At 46.5% G+C, this 23,602-nt stretch overlaps 2 protein-coding genes and 1 gene segment (V, D, J or C); all 3 read right to left on the reverse strand.

Annotated features, from left to right (window-relative positions):
- LOC122203332 (immunoglobulin lambda-1 light chain-like) overlaps nucleotides 1-23,602 on the reverse strand; it is a 614,033-nt gene that overhangs the window by 534,786 nt on the left and 55,645 nt on the right. The gene's annotated exons all lie outside the window — the stretch shown is intronic.
- LOC122203331 overlaps nucleotides 1-23,602 on the reverse strand; it is an 803,799-nt gene that overhangs the window by 493,569 nt on the left and 286,628 nt on the right.
- LOC122203328 (immunoglobulin lambda-1 light chain-like) overlaps nucleotides 1-23,602 on the reverse strand; it is an 814,466-nt gene that overhangs the window by 470,361 nt on the left and 320,503 nt on the right. The window contains exons 1-2 of one of the 3 annotated variants that reach the window (XM_042910041.1): nucleotides 7,962-8,155; nucleotides 7,568-7,871 (exon numbers count right to left, since the gene is read on the reverse strand). The exons of the other annotated variants lie outside the window; for them this stretch is intronic. Coding sequence (XP_042765975.1) covers nucleotides 7,568-7,871; nucleotides 7,962-8,115 — 458 coding nt within the window. The 5' untranslated portion in view covers nucleotides 8,116-8,155. Of the gene's footprint in view, nucleotides 1-7,567; nucleotides 7,872-7,961; nucleotides 8,156-23,602 lie in introns of those variants that run through there. 3 annotated transcript variants of the gene reach the window in all.

Here is a 23,602-nt window from a genome sequence, read left to right on the forward strand (position 1 = left end):
CATGTGCCCCTTCAAAACAGCACCCCTGTACCCTTTGGATAAATACATAGTATTGCAATTGCTGGGTCGTAGCGTAGTTCTATTTCTAATTTTTTGAGGAACCTCCATACTGTTTTCCAGAGTGGCTACACCTGTTTGCATTCCCACCAGCAATGCAAAAGTGTTCCTCTTTCTTCCCATCCTCACCAACATCTGTCTTTGCCTGAGTTTTTATTTTAGCCATTATGACAGGTGTGAGGTGGTAGCTCATTGTGATTTTGACTTGTATTTCCCTGATGATGAGTCATGTTAAACATTTTTTTCATGTGTCGGTTGGCCATCTGGATGTCTTCTTTGGAAAAGTGTCTATTCATGTCATTTCTTCACTGGATTATTTGCTTTTTGGGTGTTGAGTTTGACAAGTTCTTTATAGATTTTTGATACTAACACTTTATCTTTTATGTCATTTGCAAATATCTTTTCCCATTCGTAGGTTGCCTTTTAGTTTTGTTGATTGATTCCTTTGCTGTGCAGAAGCTTTTCATCTTGATGAAGTCCCAATAGTTCATTTTTGCTTTTGTTTCCCTTGCCTCTGGAGACATATTGAGTAAGATGTTGCTGCAGTGGAGGTCAAAGAGGTTTTTGTCTGCTACTTCCTCTAGGATTTTGAAGGCCTCCTGTCTTATGTTTAGGTCTTTCATCCATTTTGAGTTTATTTTTGTGTATGATGTGAGAAAGTCGTCCAGGTTCATTCTTCTGCATGCCATTGTCCAGTTTTCCCAACATGATTTGCTGAAGAGACTGTCTATTCCATTGGATATTTTTTCCTACTTTGTCAAAGATTAATTGGCCATACGTTTGTGGGTCCATTTGTGGGTTGTCTATTCTGTTCCATTGATCTGAATGTCTGTTTTTGTGCCAGTACCATACTGTCTTGATGATTACAGCTCTGTAACACATCTTGAGGTCTGAAATTATGATGCCTCCAGCTTTGATTTTCTTTTTCAGGATTGTTTTGGCTCTTCAGGGTCTTTTCTAGTTCCTCACAATTTTTAGGATTTGTTCGTTCTAGCTCTGTGAAGAATGCTGGTGTTATTTTGATAGAGATCTCATTGAATATGTAGATTGCTTTGGGTAGTATTGACATTTTAGCAATATTTGTTCTTCCAATACATGAGCATGGGATATTTTTCAATTTTTTTGCGTCTTCTTCAATTTCTTTCATAAGCTTTCTATAGTTTTCAGTGTGTAGATTTTCACCTCTTTGGTTAGGTTTATTCCTAGGTATTTTATGGGTTTTGGTGCAGGTGTAAATGAGTTTTATACTTTGACTTCTCTTTCTGTTGTTCATTATTGGTGTATAGAAATGCAACCGATTTTTGCGCATTGATTTTATATCCAGCAACTTTGCTGAATTCATGGATCCGTTCTAGCAGTTTTTTGGGGGAATATTTTGGATTTTCCATATAGAGTGTCATGTCATCTGTGAAGAGTGAAAGGTTGACTTCCTCCCTGCATATTTGGATGCCTTTTGTGTCTTTGTGTTGTCTGATTGCTGAGGCTAGGACTTCCAATACTATGTTAAACAACAGTGGTGAGAGTGGACACCTCTGTCGTGTTCCTGACCTTAGGGGGGAAGCTCTCAGTTTTTCCCCATTGAGGATGATATTAGCGGTGGGTCTTCCATATTTGGCTTTTATGATATTGAGGTATTATCCTTCTATCCTTACTTTCTTGAGGGTTTTTATCAAGAAAGGATGCTGCATTTTGTCAAATGCTTTCTCTGCATCTATTGAGAGGATCATGTGGTTCTTGTCCTTTCTTTTATTAATGTGATGTATAACATTGATTGATTTGCATATATTGAATCAGTCCTGCATGTTAGGTATAAATACCACTTGATTGTGATGAATAATTCTTTTAAAGCATTGTTGGATTGGTTGGTTAGTATCTTGTTGAGAATTTTTGCATCCATTTTCATCAGGGAAATTGGACTATAGTTCTCCTTTTTAGTGGAGTCTTTGTCTGGTTTTGGAATCAAGGTAATTCTGGCCTCATGGAATGAATTTTGAAGTTTTTCTTCCATTTCTATTTTTTAGTACAGCTTCAAAAGAACAGGAGTTACCTCTTCTTTAACTGTTTGGTAGAATTTTCCTGGAAAGCCATCCAGCCCTGGAGTCTTGTTTTTTGGGAGGTTCTTTATTACTAATTCAATTTCTTTACTGGTTATGGGTCTGTTCAAATAATCTATTTCTTCCTGTTTCAGTTTTGGTAGTTTATATGTTTCTAGGAATTTTTCCATTTCTTCCAGATTGCCCAGTTGTTGACATACAATTGCTCATAATATTCTTCTTCTTCTTCTTTTTTTTTTTTTTTTTTTTTTGTATTTCTACAGTGTTGTTGGTGACTTCTCCTTCATTTCTGATTTTATTTATTTGGGTCCTTTCCTTTTTCGTTTTGATCAAACTGGCTAGGGGTTTATCAATTCTGTTAATAATTTTAAAGAACCAGCTCCTGTTTTTATTGATCTGGTCTACTATTTTTTTGATTTCCATAGCATTGATTTCTGCTCTAATCTTTATTATTTCATGTCTTCTGCTGGTTTTGGGTTTTATTTACTGTTCTTTTTCCAGCTCCTTAAGGTGTAAGGTTAGGTTGTGTATCTGAGACCTTTCTTCCTTCTTTAGGAAGGCCTGGATTGCTATATACTTCCCTCTTATGACTGCTTTTGCTGCATGCTAGAGGTTTTGGGCTGTCAGATTATCATTTTCATTGGCTTCCATGTACTTTTTAATTTCCTATTTAACTTCTTGGTTAACCCATTCATTTTTTAGTAGGGTGTTCTATAATTTCCAGGTATTCATTGTCTTTCCAAATTTTTTCGTGTGTTTGATTTCGAGTTTCATAGCATTGTGGTCTGAAAATAAGCATGGTATGATCTCTGTCTTTTTGAACTTGCTGGTGGCTGATTTGTGACCCAGTATGTGATCTATTCTGGAGAATATTCCATGTGCACTCGAGAAGAATGTGTATTCTTCTGCTTTAGGATGAAATGTTCTGAATATATCTGTTAAGTCCATCTGGTCCAGTGTATAACTCAAAGTCATTGTTTTCTTGTTGATTTTCTGTTTAGATGATCTGTTCATTGCTGTTTAGTGGGGTATTGAAGTCCCCTACTCTTATGGTATTATTATCAATGAGGTTCTGTATGTTTGTGATTAATTGATTTGTATATTTGGGTATCTACACATTGGGGATATAAATGTTTACAATTCTTAGATCTTGTGGATAGACCCCTTATTTTTAATATAATGCCCTTCTTCATCTCTTTTTACAGTCCTTATTTTACAATCTAGATTGTCTGATATAAGTATGGTTACTCTGGCTTTCTTTTGGTGACTATTAGCATGATAGATGGTTCTCCATCCCCTTGCTTTGAACCTGAAGGTGTCTTTAGTTCTAAAATGGGTCTCTTGTAAACAGCATATAGATGGATCTTCTCTTCTTATCCATTCTGTTATCCTATGTCTTTTGATCGGAATGTTTAGAACTTTGACATTTAGAGTGAGTACTGAAAGATATGAATTTAGTGCCATTGTGTTGCCCGTAGAATTGGAGTTTCTGGTGGTGTTCTCTGGTCCTTTCTACTCTTTGTTGCTTTTGGCCTTTTTTGTTTTGTTTTGTCTTTTCTTCTCTCAGAGACTCCCTCTTAAAGTTTCTTGCAGGCTGGTTTAGTGGTCACAAACTCCTTTAGTTTTTGTTTGTCTGGGAACTTCTTTATTTCTTGCATATTTTTCCAATTCAGCACATTGAATATGTCCTGCGACTCTTTTCTGGCCTGCTAAGTTTCTGTGGATAGGTCTGCTGTGAACCTGATATGTCTTACCTTATAGGTTAAGGACTTTTTTTCCCTTGCTGTTTTCATAATTCTTTCCTTGTCTATTTGGTGAATTTGACTATGTTATGCCTATTGATAGTTGGTTTTTGTTAAATCTAATGGGAGTTCTCTGTGCTTCTTAGATTTTGATGTTTGTGTCTTTCCCCAGGTTAGGAACATTTTCCATTATGATTTGCTTGCATGAACTTTCTACTTGTTTTTCTCTCTTTTTATCTTCTGGGACTCCTATGATTTGGATGTTATTCCTTTTTAGTGAGTCACTGAGTTCTCTAATTCTTATATTGTGCTCTTTTGCCTTAGTTTCTCTCCTTTTTTCTGCTTCCTTATTCTCCATAATTGTATCTTCTATATCACTAATTTGCTTTTCTGCTTCATCCATCCTTGCAGCCATGACATCAATTCGAGATTGCAGCTTAGTTATAGCGTTTTTAATTTCGTCCTGACTAGATTTTATTTCTTTTATCTCCACAGAAAGGGATTCTATTCTTTTTTTTCAACTCCAGTTAATATTCTTATTATCATGATTCTAAATTCTAGTTAAGACATCTTACTGATATCTGTGTTGATCAGGTCTCTGGCTGTCATTTCTTCCTATTCTTTCTTTTAGCATGAATTCCTTTGTTTTGTCATTTTGGAGGAAGAAAAAGAATTAATAAAATAAAAAATAAAAATTAAAAAGATTAAAAAGAAACAAAAAAATCAAATAAAAGAAGCTAGATCCTAGGTATGCTTTGTTCTTGTTGTTGAAAGAAGCTTGATTGAACAGAGAAAAAAGGGAATGGAAAGAAAAGAAAAAAAAATAATGTTTAAAAATTAAGAAAATGTATACAATAAAACAGAATAAAATGAGTTGAAGAAGGTAAAATAGAATAAAAAATAAATTTCCAAAAATTATAGTCAAAAAATTTAAAAAATTATATGAAAGTGGAAAGTAAAAAATAATTTTTTCTCTTTCTGTATCCAAGAATAAGAAAGAAGAGAAAAAAAAAAGAAAACACAAAACAAAGAAATGAATAGATGGACCAGCAAACAGAATGAAATCTGAATGAAATTACATCCAGTTTCCCCTACAAGTCAAACTATGAAGCACTTTATAGTCCATACCCTAAGGAGTGGGAGAGACTTGTGGTGTTCTTCTAGGGCTTGGTTGGTGCAGTTGGTCGGGGCTTGGTGTCATGGCTCCATTCTCCACTAGGTGGTGCTACTTAACTTACTGAAGTGGATTGGTGTGGCACGGTGTGCGGGATGTGTGTTGATGCATGGGAGAGGTTAAAATGGCGTCACCTAACTTTCCAGTCTCTAGATCAGAACTTTGTGCTTTATCTGACTGGCAATCAAGCACCCCTCCTAGGTCTCTGGGGTCCTTCCATTCCCCACTTCTATAGTGTCCCTGTCCAAGACATCAGCCTGCCAGGCAGCACCTCCCTCCCAAATTTTATGTCATATGGGGCTGTATTTCTAAACCCTTCACTTCTGAGGGCCCTGCCACCTGGACCCACTCCAACTCTTTCACGGATGGTCTCCCTAGGCCATGGCCAGATGCCGGCTTGCCCCCAGGAAAGTTCCTGCTATCATGCAGCTGTAGAGACTCAGAGGTGTGGCTGGATGCCAGCCTGCCACAGAATAAGTTTGTGCGATCGTGTAGTGGTAACATTTCAACGCAATAACAACACACTACCCACGTCAGGTTTCGCCTCACCCTGGCGTTTCTGTTCCAATACCAGCAATTGTGTTCTCCGAGGTCCGCTGGGAGCTTTGCCTGTGGGGAGTCCGTACAACCTCTACCAAATGCCCTCCTAGCAGGGTACCAGGGAAACTGCTTCTCCCATGTGGCCTGTCGATTCCTCAGACCTCACTGCCTGTCCTTGGGAATTTGGTCTTCCCACCAGCACGCCGCCAGGTATTGCGCTGCAGTGTTTCCAGTGCTGTCCTGCCCTGGTAATAGAGTCATAATGATACTAAAACCCTTTCCTTTCTGCTTTCTGCTTTCTCCCTTTCTTATTCAGGCACTTATGGGTGCTTCCACTCTTTCTCTCCAACTACTTTTGCGGGGAGTGCTTTTCCTGTATGTTCCTTCCTTTCTCTGTCCTCTGTCCCCAAATACCATTCCCTACCCTCTGTGGCTTCTCTCTCCCCCAGTTCACCTCTCCGTGCCAAGTACCTTCCAAGTTCTGTGGCTCAAGTTATGCAGATTGTTGTGTTAATCCTCAGAGCAATTTTCTAGGTGTGCTAGAAATAATGGTTTGGTGCTGATCTAGCTGCATTTTAGGGATGAAAGAAGCCTAGAACTTCCATGCTGCTCCACCATCTTGGTCCACTCCACCTGAAAGCAAAGCTCTAATAAAAACCACATAAAAGGGAAGCAGACAGAGATTTTATAATGTGATAACACACTCTCTACCCACACATCAGACTCAGTCCCACAACCAGAAAATTAGCTAATGGGGTGGGGACGGGAGGACATTTCTATAAGATGAAAAGACTAATCTGAGCTAAACACCATTATTATGCAACATCTTTCTGCAAGTATTATACAATGAAAGTGAAGAAGAAAAGTCACTGGTTGGGTCTCAGCATTGATGGGAATGGACAGGGACTCATTTCAAATGACTGAAATATATGTTTCAGCTATAGGTAATCCAGGGCTTATGCTTCAGTGAGAGAAGAAATCATCCCAAAGAGCAAAAAAAGTACAGGCATTCTTATTGAAGACTAATAAGAGGATTAAATAGGTCTGGAAACTTCTAGAAATGGGTAAATGACCAAGGATGGAGACCCTGGATTCGTCAGAGGTCAGGTGGGAGTTGAGAACACTGGACCTACAACCCCCAGTCCGTGAACTTCGGTGCAAAGAAACCTCGTGTCTCAACCTGATGGGCAAGATGAGCTTCCTTGTGTCCTTTGAGACCCTTTGTCTAGGAAGGGGCTGCTGTGAGTGACATCGGGGACAGAAGGGAAGGAGGAGCCCTCACTCCCAGGTGGTGCTGCTGCGTGCACCAGGGCCCATGGTGGCAGTAGCAGGAGCATCAGAAGCAGAAGCCACAGGCTGAGCCTGGTAAGCTGCTGGGGCCTCGCCCTCCCTGAAGATGAGAAAGGGGTTCTGCTTTCAGTTCTCATGGGCCTGGGACTCTGTGTGAGCCCAAGATGCTGTCACAGCGGGGGTGAGGGGGCAGGGAGGAGCAGCCTTATCCTCAGACCTCAGCCTTGTGATGATCTCAGAGTGAGAGTTTCCAGACACGGAGTCAAAAAATGAATCAGGGTCCCCAGAGGATCTAACCATCATAATAGATGAGGATTTAGGGACAATTTATGGGAACTGTTATTATCAGGACACATATTGGACACGCCTGATGTGTCCTGACTCAGACAGAGCTGAATATTGTGTCCCTGTGTCTGCCATGACCTGTCATGGACCCTGTCCTCAGGACAGCCTGCCCCTGGAATGCAGGAATTTGTGCCCAGTTTGAGAAAATCACACAATATGTTGCTCCTAATGAGAGGCTTCAAGGAGAAATTTCAGAGAATGTGGAAAGACTGTAGACAAAATTCCTTGAGGTGGGTCTCAGACCCCAGTTTATATAAAAAAAGCAGCAGCTCAGATGGCCAAAAAGTCAGGGATAGATGGGAAGTCCCATTGCTGAGAGGACAGCAGGTTTTTGTCTCACTTCCCCACAGGCCTGGAACACTGTGTCAGCACCTTGAGTAATGTCAACAGACTGGCAGTAATAATCAGCCTCGTCCTCAGCCTGGAGCCCAGTGATGGTCAAGGAGCCTGTGTTGCCAGACGAGGAGCCAGAAAATCTGTCAGGGACCCCTGAGGGTCGATCGCTACTATCATAGATGAGGAGTTTAGGGGCCTTTCCTGGAAGCTGCTGGTACCAGTTCACACCAGCAATACCGATGTTGGCACTTCCAGCGCAGGAGATGGTGACCGTCTGGCCCAGGGCCCCAGACACTGAGGGCGGCTGAGTCAGCACAGACTGGGCCCAGGACCCTGGAAGGGGAGAGACAAAGAGAAGGTGATGAAGAATCAGGTCACACATGTTATCCCAGGACCGCTTCCCTTGTCCCCACATCTAGTCACCTGTGCAGTGAATGAGAAGGGTGAGGAGGAGAGGGGACCAGGCCATGGTCGAGATCATCACTGATCCTGCCTTCTGTGGCTGAACAGCTGAGCAGACATCCCGTAATCTGTTCCTTCTCCTTTTCATCCTCTGAGAGAGGGAGGGCCCATCCATGCAAATGAGACCCTCAGCTCTTCGACATTTCAATGGCACGGGGTCAGGTCCCTCTGCCTGAGGATGTCAGGGTGGAGGGAAGGGGAGGGGCTCTGTTGGGTAAGAGGGTGGTGAGGTCACAGTTGTGAGCCCTGAGCAGAGGGCACAAGCAATAGCAGGTGGCAGGTCCCAGCTCTGGTCATCTGTGACTCCTCAGAAACAAGTGATATGTGCCCCCTGGTGTCCAGGCCTGGACACAACATTATGTGACATGGTGACTAGAGCCCATCAGAGAGAGTTCCTGCCTCCTCACTGCTGTGTCCACTGTCCCATTCCTTCAGGCCAGGCCAGGTGTCCCCCTGTGTGACTTCCCATCACCTCAGGACACACTGTGTTCTACTCAGGCTCCACATAGTGAGCGTGTCCACGGCTCCCTTGGCTGTTGATGGGGCAGGACTAAGGTGGTGACTCTTGTACAACCACACAGATGAGGATCAGGGCCAGAACAGTGATGGGTCCACATTGGCACCTGGCCAGTTCTGTGCAGGAGGCTGATTTCTTTCCTCTGCTTGTTTCCTTTCTGGTTTCAAAGTTATCCTTTCCCAGAAGTTCCCTCAGCACTGAGGAGACAGGGAGCCCTTTTCTCCAGGTTGTGGGTAGACGCCCTCGTGTGCCTTCCTAGGGGGGTTACACACTGACCATCTTCGTCGTCTGTCACTACTTCCACCTCCGCGAAACAACAGTTCTCCACACACTGTGGTTAGTGATTCCCTCCTAGGATCTGTCCCCCCAGCACACAGACCCAAGTCTGCAGGAGCCCGAGTGTGGCCCTGACCTCAGAGCACGAAGGGCAAACCTGCAGGAAGCTCCAGGAGGGAAGGAGTGACAGCTGCGGGTGCTCTGTCGGGGACCTCGTCGCAGATTTCATGTGTCTGTCACCACTTGGACAACTGCTACCTCAAAATGAATGTGGGTGATTTTATACAAAATTCAGTTCAGCAAGAATTATTTAAACTCAATGACACTGTTAATGGGAAGATGCGGGTACAATCATGAGTATGTTTTCATACATTCGTGCTTATTGCAGAGAAATTATGGATTGAAATAGTAGTTGAGAAAATAGATGAAAACCTAATGGAAAAGATGTGGCTTTAGTTCTTGGTTTAATAGGGGTCTTGTAAACTTGTTTCTAAATCATTTCATGCTTTTGGGCACCTGCGTGGCTTAGTTGGTTAAGCATCCAACTTCAGCTCAGGTCATGGTCTCACAGTTCATGGGTTGGAGCCCCGCATCGGGCTCTATGCTGACAGCTTGGAGTTTGGAGCCTGCTTTGGATTCTGTATCTCCCTCTCTGCCCCTCCCCCACTCATGCTCTCTCTCTCTCTCTCTCTCTCAAAACTAAATAAACATTATAAATTTAAGAAAAAAAATAAAAAAATAAATCATTTTTATTACTGTTGTTATTATTAATTTATTTTTTAATCATGACTTTGTATATTAGGTCTGGTCCTTCAAGTAGAAGGAAAGCCCAACATGGTGCCCAGGGAAGCACCATTAGTAGCCTGTTCCTGTGAACTTCAGACTCATCTCAGTGATGGAATTTAACACAGAACTTCCAGGATGGACTGACTAGGAGTCAGACTCATCTCAGGGGTGGGTAAAACAATCGTTGCTGTGTTTTGTGTGTCCCGTATGTTCAAGATAGAGCAATTAATTGCTCATTCAGTCACCCATGACCAGAGGAATGTATTTCTATTACCCAAAGCCAATTTGTCCCAGAAAATTCTTTCAAAGATCCCACATTTGACTCTGGGTGAGGTGGAGATAAGGGGCACTATGTCCCTGAGGTCACAGTCCCTGTAGCCCTTGGTTGGATCGACTTTTCAACAGAGGTCCATCCTGGCTGGAGGTGCCACTGGAGTGTCACAGGAGTGACAGTTCAGCCCTGAGAGCGCAGGCAGACTGTGTTACGTCCCCAGGGCCTTGAGCTCTGTGGGAGCAACACTGAGGCTGCTATCCCAGAATCAACGTGCTGATCAGCCTCAGGCATGGACTGGAGCTCAGAGATTATTAGGACTGAACTGCCCACGGAGATAGAGGCTTGCCCTGGGATTCTTGAGCATCAGCCTTGTCCCAGGACAGCAGGTGTTCGCGGCATGTCCTGCCCTGGTGACAGGATCCCAGTCACACTCGATGTCCATGGTATTTCCTGCTGAAAAGATTCTGCCTCCCGGAGGTTGTGACTCTGAGGATGGCTGGGTGAGCACAGGCTGAACCTGACTTCTGGAAAGACAGAGAATCCCAGAAACTGCAGAGTCCATGACAATAGACACTGAGAGAGAGGAGAGAGCCGTGTGTGTGTGTGTGTGTGTGTGTGTGTGTATGAAAGAGAGAGAAAGAAAGAACAAAAATACGCCCCAGTGCCCTCAGGAAGACTTCCACTCAGTGGCCAAGCATGAATACAAGTGTTCCCCTGTCCGTCTCTGATTTCTCAACTCCCTGAGTGTTGATCTCCATGCAAACTGATTCCTGGGGCTGGCTCATTGCAATACACACCAGTGTCCTGAGGCTTGGAGCTAAAGAAGGTCAGTGTCCTGAGTGCTATTTCTCTTGCACAAGGATGGAATTTACACGAGGAGGAGGAATTTGGTGCAGATTAGCTCTGACAGTAATTCCACTGAATCAGAAGTTCAAGTCTTCTGGATGGAGAGACTTCTGTCCATTTTCATCCCTATAGACACAAAGCCCCGCAGCTTTGGGGTCTTCAGGTCTCAGCAGGCACAGGACCGGGGGTTACCACACATCCCCGTTATTCCCCCTCCCCCAACTCTTGCATCACAGCCATCCTCCCTGCACCTCCAGGATCCCCCGATGCCTCCCTTGTGTTGACCATGAGAGAGCATCTACTCTTATTCTGGCAAAGGGCCGATGCATGAGACTCCACTGATTGGAGCAAAGTGTGTGTGGCTGAGTGAGTGCCCTGATGGTCTTAGGAAACAAATATTTTGGGGAACAAGAGAAGTTGGCATGTATTGAAATATGCAATCAATCTTTCCTTTTTTTGACTATTTCAACAGTGACCTTTTGTGGGTCCTCACTAATTCTGAAGAAGATAAATAAGTACACCAATAGCTCCAAGTCTGGATAAGCATTCATTTGTAAGAAATACAGTAATCGTGTCAGCATATTAGAGACTGATGGAGGCTGATGCTGCATAGGAGCTACAATCTGGGGATGACAGCAGGAATCAAACGATGAAGGGATTTCATGCTGATCCAATTTCTGCGACTTCTCCCTACAGATGGACACTGCACACTGGAAACTACAGCAAGATCGTTTCCAGTGTTCTCTAAAATCGTAACCTGGAGACAGCATTCACACCTGAATAGCCAGAGGGATAGACTGAAGCCTGAGGGAGGCAGGAACAGAGGGGAGAAAAGGTGGGGTATGGTATGCGGTGGGGGGGGGGGGGAGGGTATTGTCAGTGTAAGAAACAGTTGTGACCACTTTTTTGTCTTCAGAGAAAGAGAAAATTGTGTCTGTGACCAAGGTAGGTATTAACATATCAGCTATGGATGTATCATTAGTACAAAGAGTTACATTTAATGGATGAGTATGACTGTCATCATTTTCAGTTGAGACGATATTGTGAGATCTTAGAAACCGTGGGTTTCTGTCCCGATTCCTGGCATAGAGCTCCTGAAGCCTTCAGCATTTCCTAGGTGACAAGGCCACTAGGAGCATTTTTGTTTCAGTGAGGCAACCCTAGAAAGGCTCCTGGCTGGGGGTGGTCCCCAGAAATTCTGAGCCATGACCAGACGCTTGGAATATCCAGCCTCCCCCTTGCTGGGAGGGGAGAAGAGCTGAATGTGGAGTCAATGGTTGATTACGTTTACATGAAGACTCAATAAAAATGCCAAAATATGGGATTCAAAGACTCCCACATAGGTGGACACATTCATATAGGGAAGGTGACACACCCCAACTGCACGGGGACGGGAGCTCTTGTTTGGGGGCTCCTGTCAGACCTCTACCCATGTGCTTCTTCATCTGACCATTCATCCTACTCTTTCAGTATCATTCCGTGAACTGGCAAGTGGAAGTAAGAGTTTCCCTGAGTTCTGTGAGCAGCTCTAGCAAATTAATCAAAACTGCGGAGGGTGCACGGGAACCCCTGTTTGTATCACGTTGGACAGAACTTATGGGTTAACTACTATTTGTTATCGGCGTTGGAATAGGAGTTGTCTCCTGGGACAGAGCCCCTAACCTGTGCATCTGACACCATTTCCAGGCAGATAAGTTGAGTGTTACATTTATTTAAATTGTAGAACCCGCAACTGATGTTGTAGACAATCACTTGACAAACAAAGCATAGAATTGGTGACCCAAAGTGTGAGAAATAAAACATTCTGGATGAATAATAAAAGAGATACAGTGGGAGGGAAAAACTGAGGTCTTTTGCTTTTATATGATTCTTTCTTATTAATTTTCTCCACACCCTGGGGCATGTGCACTTGGGATCTATGCCCCCACCCACGTGTGCTCCTGGAACCCCTGTGCTGTCCCAGCAACAGTGTAATCTGTGTGTCACTCCTTTCTCCTCAAGGACAGGTTTCACCACAGAGGTGTCTCCCCTACAGGAGCCTCCACAGAAGCTTGTCAGGAAAAATACTCAGAGACTAGGTCTGTGGGTTCAGGAGTTTTTGCCTCACATCCTCCTTATCTGAGACGTTGTGACTAATGAAAGCCGCTCCCACTGCCATGAGCTGTAGCACAGTAATAGTCAGCCTCATCCTCAGGCTGCGGCCCAGAGAGGAGCAGAAGCCCTGCCTTGGCCGAGGCATCTTTGGATCCAGAGAAGCGGCGGGGGACTCCAGATACTAACTCCTTAATTGAGTCTGAGTAGTAGTACAGGAGATACTGGGGAGGGCTCCCTGGCTTCTGCTGGAACCAGTATATGATACAGCATTAACACCAAAGCCACTGCTCAGGGTGCAGGTGAGTCTGGCTGTCATTCCCAGAGATGCAGAGAGGGAGGGCAGCTGGGTCAGCACAGGCTGGGACAGGGAACCTGCAAACACAGACACTCATGGGCGATGGGGCGGGGACCAGGGTAAAAAGTTTCCTAGTGTCTGAGCCAGGTGGGCCGAGACCACCTGGAAGGCTTCTCTGTGTCCCTGGTGCCTGTCCCTACGTGTGCATTGAGAGAGGTGCGCGAGGAGGACAGGAGTTCAGGCCATGGTGACAAAGTCCCTGGTCCCCACAGTGGGCTGGGCCGCCCCAGGCCTCCTTTTCTCCTCTACCCTCTGCCACAGGAGGGGCTGTCCATGCAAATGTGGTCCATCCAGTGACTGCCCAGCCCGTCCCTGAGCCCTGGTGCTGGAGCTCAGCTCAGACCATACACTGGGGACCATGGAGGTTGGCCTCACCCTTGTGGAGAGCCCTGGGAGGAAACACCTGCTGAGGGAACACATGTTCCTACTCGGAGGACTCTATCAGACCAGGGAGGACACAGGTTCTGAGTCTCCAACAGGAGCACAAGGCCCATCCCTGAAGCAAATCTCCTTTGAGTGAAAGAAAGGTCTTTATTGAGCAGCTGTGTATGGATCACAGGACAGTCCCACAGCATCACCTGGTGGTCCTATGTTGAAAAATGAAAAACGAAAAATCTGAGAGCCTGTATTAAGCATAGGTATAAACTAACATTTTGTTTCAACTCTGCTTCACTGGAAATAATACACGCTTTCCTAGGAAGATACAAAACTGGCTGCAGCAGACATAAATTGAGTAAGTAGAATACTTTTATTAATAGAAACAATAAAAAAAAATGTGATTTTAAAACCCCTCCACAGATTGTCAGAAGATACAGACATTTTCACAGGGAACATATAGAAACCACTCAGAGATCAGATGGTTCCAATTTATTTGGTTTCTATTTTTTTCCCATAGTATCTAAAGGAACAGAAAATTTCTAAGTTCTTACTGGGAACAGTGACAGCCTCCTAACTGGAATGTCACCTCAGTGGAAATCTATGATTTATTTCAAAAGGTCCGTCTCTGTCAACTGTATCCCTGGAGCTCCAACCGTGTCTCCTGCTGCATGTGGTACCTGGAAGGACAGAAGGGGGTGCGGCAGGGGCACACATATGGGGATACTGCCTGTGTGCATGTGGGGTGCACATGGGCAGCTGGGACAGAGGAGTCTGAGCACAGCTATGGTATGTAAGGTGAGATCTGTAGGGTGAGCTGAGTGAAGTCCCTGAAGAAGTAGAGGAGCCCTGGGTCAGAGGTCAGGGCATGTGTCAAGGCTGGAGAAACGGTGGGGGAAGGGGGCTGGTGGCTGGTGACCCTGGCGGATATGTACTCAAGGTCATAGGGATGGACCAGCTGAGCACATGAATCCAGCATCTCCAAATGAAATAGAAAGAAAGACCTAGGAAAGTAAATATCCTTTCACTTAAACCTGAAGTCTGTTTTTACTCTTTGTGAAAGCACGTGAGTGTACATGTATTCATAAAGGCCAAATAGAGTTGTAATGAAGCTGTCCATATGCACTTGCTAATTCTGCAGATCCAGCCTTTTTTTCTTGACGTTATTATTTCTTATAATCCTGAGTAGTCCACACAACTGTCAGGTCGAACCCAGCCCTTGTCTCTTTGTGGGCCGGTGACATGGTGCTCTACGAGGGCCCCGCGTGCCAGTGAGGCCTGGGAGCTCAGGGTTGGTGTCTCACTTCCCCACTGGTCTGAAGTGCTGTGCAAACTCCAAGGCTGCATTTCCATGCTGAGTAGGAGTGGTCAGCCTCGTCCTCAGCCTGGGACTCAGGGGTGGTCAGAGAGGCCAGCCTGCTTGACTTGCATCCAGAAGCTCTATGGGAGAACAAGAGGGCCAGGTGTTCTTTCTTCCTGTTGATTTGAAGTGTAGGGACATGGCCCGGGTGTTGCTGCAGTCAAGCTGCTCACTTTTTGCCAATAGTGTTCCTACTTTCAGTGCAGGTGAATGTGGCCATCTTGGGTGGGCTTGGTCACTGAGGGTGGGCTTGGTCACCGACGGTGGCTGATTCAGCCCCACCTCGGTCACAGACACTGTAAGGGGACAGAGAGGAATGTGAGGAGGATGGCATCCCACTGCAGTGGAGAGTGGGGGTGTGGAGCAGAGTTGGGGGGTTCTTTCATCCACCCTAGAGAGGTCTGCCCTCATCTGTGCAGAGAGTGGGGAGGGTGAGGAGAGGAACCCAGGTCCTAAGACCCAGACTCTGACGCTAAAGCTCTGTCATGGATATGAGCACCCAAAGTCTCTTTACTTCTCTGGAAAGTTCCACAGGGGTGGGCTTGCTGTGCTCAGTTAAGCCCTTGCTGTCCATCTGTCCGGCCTCCCTGTCAGGGCCTCTCACAGGTGGAAGGAAACAGAGGAGGAGGTGAGGAGCTGACTCAGGGATAGAGGTGGCCCGTGTGGTGATGGCCCCTGGGTCCTGGCAGGTCAGCAATATCTAGTGAGCACACTGATGCCTGAACACCCTAGAAGCCCTGAGTGCTGTCTCTGCTGGCAGGGGCGACACAGGATTGTCCCAGTCTGCCTCACAAGCCATCAGACCCCAGACACTCCCTGTCCTCTCTTGCACTCCTGTCACCCCAGTTAGAGTTCCACAGGTTGTCCTGACCCTCTTTTCTGAGCTGCTCCTGATGTCACAGAGAGACCCAGGGCATCTGGGAATTTTGAAGAAGGGGGCATCGGGCTTAAGGGAGGCCCCTCTCACTACAAAGGGGCCATAGAAAGCTTGTGTCTCAGCTGCATCAGCAGAATTTTATTATATCACCTATTCCTGATGCTTAGGATTCCTGTTGATTAGATCATGTATTACAACTGTGAAAACGAGAATATTTCCGCTTGCACCTCATGCGGCCAATTGGCCAACCCTTAATACACTAACTTGTTTATACTCATCTGCAGTAACTGAGGATCCACGTGAGTTCAGAGGCTGCTGGGTTCAGCTCTAGTGCCTTCTTCATGTCTCTGTGTTTGAGACAGACTCTGAGCTCCTGCCTATGTGGACATGTCTGAGAAGAGGAGTCATCATAAGAATGTCTCAGCCTCAAGCCTGGATGGGATCAGAGGTGGGGACATTATTGAATCAACATATATACAGAGGGTTTCAGACCTTCAGGTGCTGGTGTCATGGTGACAGCAATTTGCAAGGGTGGGAAGGTCTGATCAGGGACCCCAGAGGGTGTATTATGTTTCAATCTCTCCTGGGAACACAGCACCTTGTGGGCATTGAGGTCTCTGTCATTTGTGAGACAGTAAGAATCAACCTCATCCTCAGGTTGGAGCCCACAGATGGTCTGTGAAGCCATGTATCTATCTGACTTGGAGGCAGAAGATCAATCTAGAACCCCTGATGGCCAGGTACTTCCAAAAGCCAGTATTTGGGGGAACAACAGCACTAAGAGGTGGAACCCACACCATTATCAGATCTGGTGCTGCTGCTACTCCGAGTGTAGGTGATGGTGACGTCCTGGACCAGAGTCCCCAACACTGATGGTGACTGAGTCACCAAAGACCATGCCAAAGACCCTAAAGTGAAGGACAGAGTGAGAGAGAGTCAGGGTCCCACCAACAACTCAAGATAAGGACCCAGGAGAAAGAAAAGACCCAGTTATCCCCCGAGGGACCCCCCCCTCCCCCACCACTGACGTCGGAGTTCAGTTGTCTGTGTAGTACGTGAGAAAGGTGAAGAGGAGAGGGGTCCAGGGCATGGTAGAGATGACCCAAGAACTTTCTCCCCGTACTCCCGCTGGGATAGAGATCCCCCAGCCTCTCTTATCCCTTCCCTCACTCTGATGGGAACAGGGCCCATCATTCAGATTATTCCCCATCCCTCCGGATTGGCCCAACCTCTCCATCAACCAGGAATCAATACCCTCTGCTTCAAAGTTGTATTTAAAGAGCATGGGACTGGTGAATTTCTTCTGTGGGGACATCTAGGGCCTTGGGAGAAAGGGGCTGCTGGGCCCCAGGCATCCCTGAGCAGGGGCACCTACTAAGCAGCCAGGTGCTTGGTCTCCAGCTCTGGGCGCTACCTTGTGGTTGAGGCACGTGCCCACAGCGCCACCTGCTGGCCCTGGAGCACATTGCACCAGGTGTGAAAGGCAAGGTCACCATCCTGCCTGAGGGAGGGGCAGGCCCTCCTTGACCAGCGCCACTTCCATTGCCCCTGCCTCAGAAATGGGAAAAATCCTTCATCCAGGGGCCTTTCACGAAGCTGCAACCTCCTCAAATCACGCGTCCCTTAGTTCCCTAGAACGGCCTCCTCAAATGCTGACCCTTCCTCATGGGTTACATTAGTGGAACGGGGTAGCCCTGAGACCTGGCACCTGAAGGGAGATGTGTCCTGCTGTCAGCATATCAGAAAGACAGAGGCCTGGACCAGCCACAGCCCATGGTGGGGAAGGCTGGGGAGCTCCTCCTCCCTCTGACCTCACTTTCCAGTGAGGCAGGGTCAGAAACCCGGCCCTGCCCCTGGATTCCTCTCCCGTCTACTTTTTGCGAGGATTCATCAACAAGGACCCCGGAGGAAGGGGTTGAGAAGACGGTGCTCTGCACCTTTAGAAGGACAGAGGTCGGCTCCCTGAGACCCACCTCTTAGCACGCCTGTCCCAGTAGGACCGGGGGCTGGAGCCCTGACCTGAGGGGGATGGGTCTCCATGAAGAGAGCGGGGCCAGGGTGGAGTGGGGATACTGGTCTGAGGAGAGACTGAAGAATGAAGAGGGGTGAGGGATGAGGCTCCCAGGAGCCCCCAAAAGTAATTTTGAGTGCTTGAGCTGAGGCTAGTGACAGAAAAAGAGGATTTCAGACTGTCCTCTGGACTGTGGGGACCCTCCTGTCAGAAGGTGACAGGGACCATCCAGTAGATTGGAAGGTTCTTTGATGATGAGCTGTTCTGAAGAGGTGCTGTTGGAGAAGGCTGGAGACCTGTTCAGCTGCCTCTGACTGTCCCCAGCACCCTTCTTACGGAAAACATTCAGAAAGGCATAATGATTTCTACTCCTCTCTCTCTCTGTCTCTCTGTCTCTCTCTCTCTCTCTCTCTCTCTCTCTCTCTCTCTCACAAAGACATGTGGGCTGAATCAGCTGTGATGGGCATGTGTCCTGTAGCATTTCACACCATGAATGATGCTGACTTTTTTGTAAATGTAACAGCTGTCTCACTTTTGTCCCCAAATTTTCACTTGTTCCATGAGTGCTGTGTGTAGTCACCTTCTTTCCTGTTCGAGGTGAAATGAACTGTTCATAGAATGTGTTTCATTGGGTGTTGATTTGTTAATCAGAATACATGTTTAATCTTAGATGGTTTCGATGATCTGAAAGACACTATTAACAGAATAATTATGTGGGTGTGTATACATTCACTTTTTTTAACTCTACATATTCACAACAGAGATACACTGTGGAAATAGCATGGTATGTCTTTCTGAATTTCTCAGTAACAGGCAGCCCTTCACACACACAACGACAGAGAAATTGCTCACAAGTTCACAGAGAGAGGTCACTAAGTACAGAGGCTTACCTCATACAACGAAGTAGTAGATGACATATAGAGATGATGAGAAAGGAATTTGCCAAATTTGATAATTTTTTGAGAGAAAAATCTGGGCTTTAAAATTCAATTTCCAATCATTTTCTCACCAACACGCTTTGAGGTATAATTAACAAATAAATAGTCTATATATAAGGTGTAAAATGTGATGGGCATGATCCCATCACCAGGGACACATGGCCCCTTCTGCGCAGGACACTGTGTTCTTTCCTCTGATGTGATCTACTGGTGACCATGGCTCCCCTTCTCTGTCAACTCCCCATAGCACCGAGGGGAGAGACAGCCTTTCTGCAGGGATGGGAGGCCACGGGAAGGGACCTGGAAGACATTGCTAGTGGGTTATTCCAGGCGAACCTTCCTTGTCTGTCAACGTTCCCACACACTTGGGACTACTGTCATTCATAGAGATTTTTAACACAGTGAGTCACTCCTAGGAATCTTGTCTGCAAGCACAGGACACAAGTCTGCAGGGAGCTGTGACAAATGATATTCTCTGTAGCATTTTACTTAAAACTCTAAATCCCTTGAGCAGGATGTGTTCCAGAAGAGCAGGACTTTGGTGGTGACCAAATGTTTAGGATCAACATTTCAAATGTAAGGTTTGAGAAAAATATAGTCCATATTAAAGAATGAGTGCCGTGGGAGCTAAAGAAAAATGACAGCAATTTGTGTGCTTGCATCTGAAAATATATCCACTTTTCATCATGATCTTGCCAGAAACATAGACTTCAACCAAAAATGAACAGATGAAACATTGATCCCGTTTGCCAAAATAAAGTAAACAGATGCTTTTAAATTAGGAAAATCCTAGGGGGCCCCTGGGTGGCTCAGTCAGGTGGGCGTCCGACTTCAGCTCAGGTCATGATCTCGTGGTTCGTGAGTTTAAGTCCCACATCGGGCTCTGTGCTGACAGCTCAGAGCCTGGAGCCTGCTTCCGATTCTGTGTCTCCCTCTCTCTCTGCTCCTCCCATCCTCTCCCTCTGTCCCTGTCTCTCTCAAAAATGAATAGACATTACAAAATAATAAAAAAATAAAAAACATAAAAAAAGAGAAATTCTGGAATTCCACGCATCAGTCTCTGAACTGATTTGAGTCTGGGGAGAAAGAACCCCTGACCAGCCACGTGGCCAGCTCTGGGTGTGAGCAAGGTGCAAGGGGTCAGAGAAATTCCATCATGAGGAATTTATTTTCTGATTTCTAAGTCACGTGAGACTACCTAAATTCCAGATCAAACCCCGTGGGTGAGTGTGAGCCTGGCCTGGCCCGGAAATGCTCGGTGGCAGGAACATCGGAATATTCTGGAGCTGGGCTGCAGCTGGAGGGGCTGGGCTTCAGGAAGAGCGAGGCCATCACAGAGACTCAGTGGTGCCCAGCGACCCTGCTGACAGTGATTTCTTCTGAAAGGTCATCATTCAGCTGCCTGCCATCTTCACCCAAGCTCTGTAGTCACCCTGGATGTAATGGTGCTGAAGCAGGACCAAGGGATCCCTTTGTGCGTTCTTCCTCTGGGAGACTGTCCAGATCAAAGACTGTAAGACGCCTGGCTGGGAGACCCTGCAGCTTAAGCTTCTCTCTTGTTTGATGGGGACCCTGTGCCTGGCTCAGTGCACTTTCCATCACATTAGCCCACGTGTGTCATAAATGAAGGGGCAAGTGAACTTGTGGAAAGTTATGTTTCCTTTAATGGATTTATAAACTAGTGACAACATGAAATTCTTTCCTTAAGAAATAATCTCAGAGTTTTCTCTGATTCTTCTGTAAAGCATGGCCTCAACCCTTCTTCCTCTGATCACTGCAGTGTAGGCTTTGTCTTCTTTAGGTGCCTTCCCATTGGATTTCTAATAGTTTCCTTATATCTTCTAGACAGTGTGCCCTGGGACATAATGAGCCTGTCCTAACACTGCTTGCCAGCACATCTTTGCAAGCCCCAACCAGGGGATGACAGGGTCAGGGTGTGGACCCATCTGCCTTGATCCTGCCTGCGGGACTGCTGACCCCCTGTTCCGAGGCTGGGGTCCCGTATGGAGCTCAGCTTCAGCCTCCTTATCCGCCATGTCCTGTTGATCCCTTTTCCTCAGCAGGAAAGTGAGAAGGGTAGCCAAGTAGTCATTAACAATCTTTATTGTATGAAAGAATGCTCTGGAAACATTTAAATCCAAACCAACTACAGAACCCCAGTTCTTGAAGTTCATGTTAACTTATCTAAAGGAAATTGTGATTTTCTGTGCTTCCCTAAAGGGGAACGTTTATAACACATGGGTAGCAATGAGAATAAGGGAACTGAGCTCAGCCTCGCATGGTGTTCTTGTAACAATTCTTTGCTCTTCCAACAGGAACATTGTGAGATGAGAGTAAGCAGATATGTGCATTCCTAGAACTATGAACAAGTCACCTGGGTCAGGGGTTGATCTTTCCCGGAATCAGGAGGTGGAAGTCATCCTTCATCAGAGATGGGTCCTCATGCTGTCCCAGCTGGTGGAGTCCCCTCCCTGAAATGTTGCCACACCTCCCACTTCTTTTTTCTCATCCCCATCCCCCTCCTTATTCCCTAAATCCTCTATGTCACAGGGGTCCTGACCCTCCTTCTCCACCCCACTGGCCAACCCTCGTCCAGGACCGGGTGACGTGGGCACCATCCACAGCCCTGCCTGGTCCCCACCTTCATGTTCCCCTCCTGCTCCTTCCTTGTATGCATAGCACTGGGACCTCATCACAACACATCAGATTCTGGAGTACCCTGTCAACCGCTCCAATGCTCCGGTTCCACCCCACTGACCCCACCCATCCCCATGCTCCCAGGACATAGCTTTCCTATACATGTTTAGCTTCTGTGTCCTCTCTCTTCCCCCAAATACTGTCAATGCCCTGAGCATGGGGACCTTTCCTATGGTGTCCGCATGTGGTCCGCGTCCCTAGACTCAGGTTTCTCCCATAGTAGGTATTCTCCAAATGGTGTGGATCTTCACAGTCAATTATTCAGAGTCGACACACCTGGACACTGTGTCCCTGGCTCTCCCCTGACTCCCTGATATGGACTCAATTGTTTCCCCCCTCAAAACCCTATGTTGAAGCTCCAACCCTCAATGGTATGTATTTGGATATAAGTCACTGAAGGAAGTAATTAAGGTAAATGAAGTCGTAAATAAGGGTGATGGCCTAATCAAATGGTCTCTTCATAAAAAGAAGAAGAAAAAACAGAGTTGAGCACACACAGAAAATAGGCCACAGTGAGGATCCACAAGAATGCAGCCATCTGTAAGAAAGACCTCAGGAAAGCAAACCTACGAAGACCTTGGACTGGAGACCTCCAGTCTCCACACTGAGAAAATGTGCTTCTGTTGGTTAAGCCACACAGCCTGTGTTATTACATAATGGCAGCCCAAGCAGACTGACACATCTCTCCGTGGACTCTTTCCCCAGGACAACCTGCCCCAGAATCCAGAGATTTATGTTCAATTAGAGTAAAAACAGACAATGTATTGTGGCCAACCGCAAGCTTGGGGGCAGAATTTGAGAAGATGATTCCCATTCTTTGTAGCAAGTTCCCGGTGGATGGATCCCAGACCCTAGCTTTTGACAAAACAAACAAAGGAAGCAACTATTGTGACAGAGGGGTCGGGGCTGCACAGGGATCCCCATCATTATGAGGACAGTAAGTTTTTGTCTCACCTCCCCGCAGACCTGGAACACTATGTCAGCACTGAGATGGTTCTCACAGGCCTGGAATAATAATCAGCCCCAGCCTCAGCATGAGGCCAGTGATGGTCAAGGAGCTTGGGCTGCAAGACCTTGAGCTCTAGAGTCAATCAGGGATTGCTGAGCATCAGTCGTCAATTGTTATCATAACATATGAGAAGTCTGAGGAGCATATTCATGGGAGCCGCTGGTACCAGTAAACGCAATAAACACAACCAATGTTGTCAGTGTTTCCAGTTCAGGAGATGGAGAACCTCTGACTCAGGGCCCCAGACACTGAGGGCGGCTGAGTCAGCACAGACTGGGCCCAGGACTCTGCAAGGGGGAGAGACAAAGGAAGGATGATGCTGGGTCTAGACACAAGAGGAGGATAAAGGGCCCAAGAGTCCTCCCTGGACCACTTCCCTGTCCCTGAATCCAGTTACCTATGCAGTGAGCAAGAAGGGTAAGGAGGAGAGGAATGTAGGGCATGGGGCAGATCGTCACTGTTTCTGCTTTCTGTGGCCACCCAGCTGAGCAGAGCCTCCCCTAATCTCTCCCTTCCCCTCTTCATCTGGGAGAGGGAGGGCCCATCCATGCAAATCAGACCCAAGTTCTCTGTCCCCTCACTGGCCCTGGGTCAGGTCCTTCCATCTGAGGATGTCAGGGGGGTGGTAGGGGAGTGCCTGGGTGGAGCCAGGAGTGGGGAGGCCCCAGCTGTGAGCTCTGAGCACAGGGCACAGGCAGTGCCAGGTGGCAAGTCCCAGCTCTGATCATCCCTGACCCCTCAGAAATGGAACCCATGCGCACCCTGGTCTCCAGGCCCAGACACAACATTGGGTGACATTGTGTTGATCTGAGTCCTGCATTACAGCCAGGCCAGGTTTCCGCTTATGTGGCCTCCCATCATTTCAGGACAGACTTTACATTCTACTCAGACTCCTCAGGGTGAGTGTGCGCATAGCTCTTTGGCTGTTCATGGCTCAGGATGGAGGGCACACACCTCACCATGGCCCGAAGCCCTGAGAGACCAGCTGTTTCTGTAGCTCACCGGGTCCCAGTCTATTCTAACATCCAGGTCCGATTTCTAAATGCTATGATCCTGTAATGCTGCACATGATTATTATACTTTTTTCTCACTCTTAGAAGGAGCCCTGATCTATGGGAGTGTAAACATGTATATATAGCGTCAAAATTAAAGAAAAATCTCCTTTAGAGTGTTGCTGGGAGACCAGT

Source organism: Panthera leo, chromosome D3 (assembly GCF_018350215.1).
Source record: "Panthera leo isolate Ple1 chromosome D3, P.leo_Ple1_pat1.1, whole genome shotgun sequence".
Lineage (NCBI taxonomy): Eukaryota > Metazoa > Chordata > Mammalia > Carnivora > Felidae > Panthera > Panthera leo.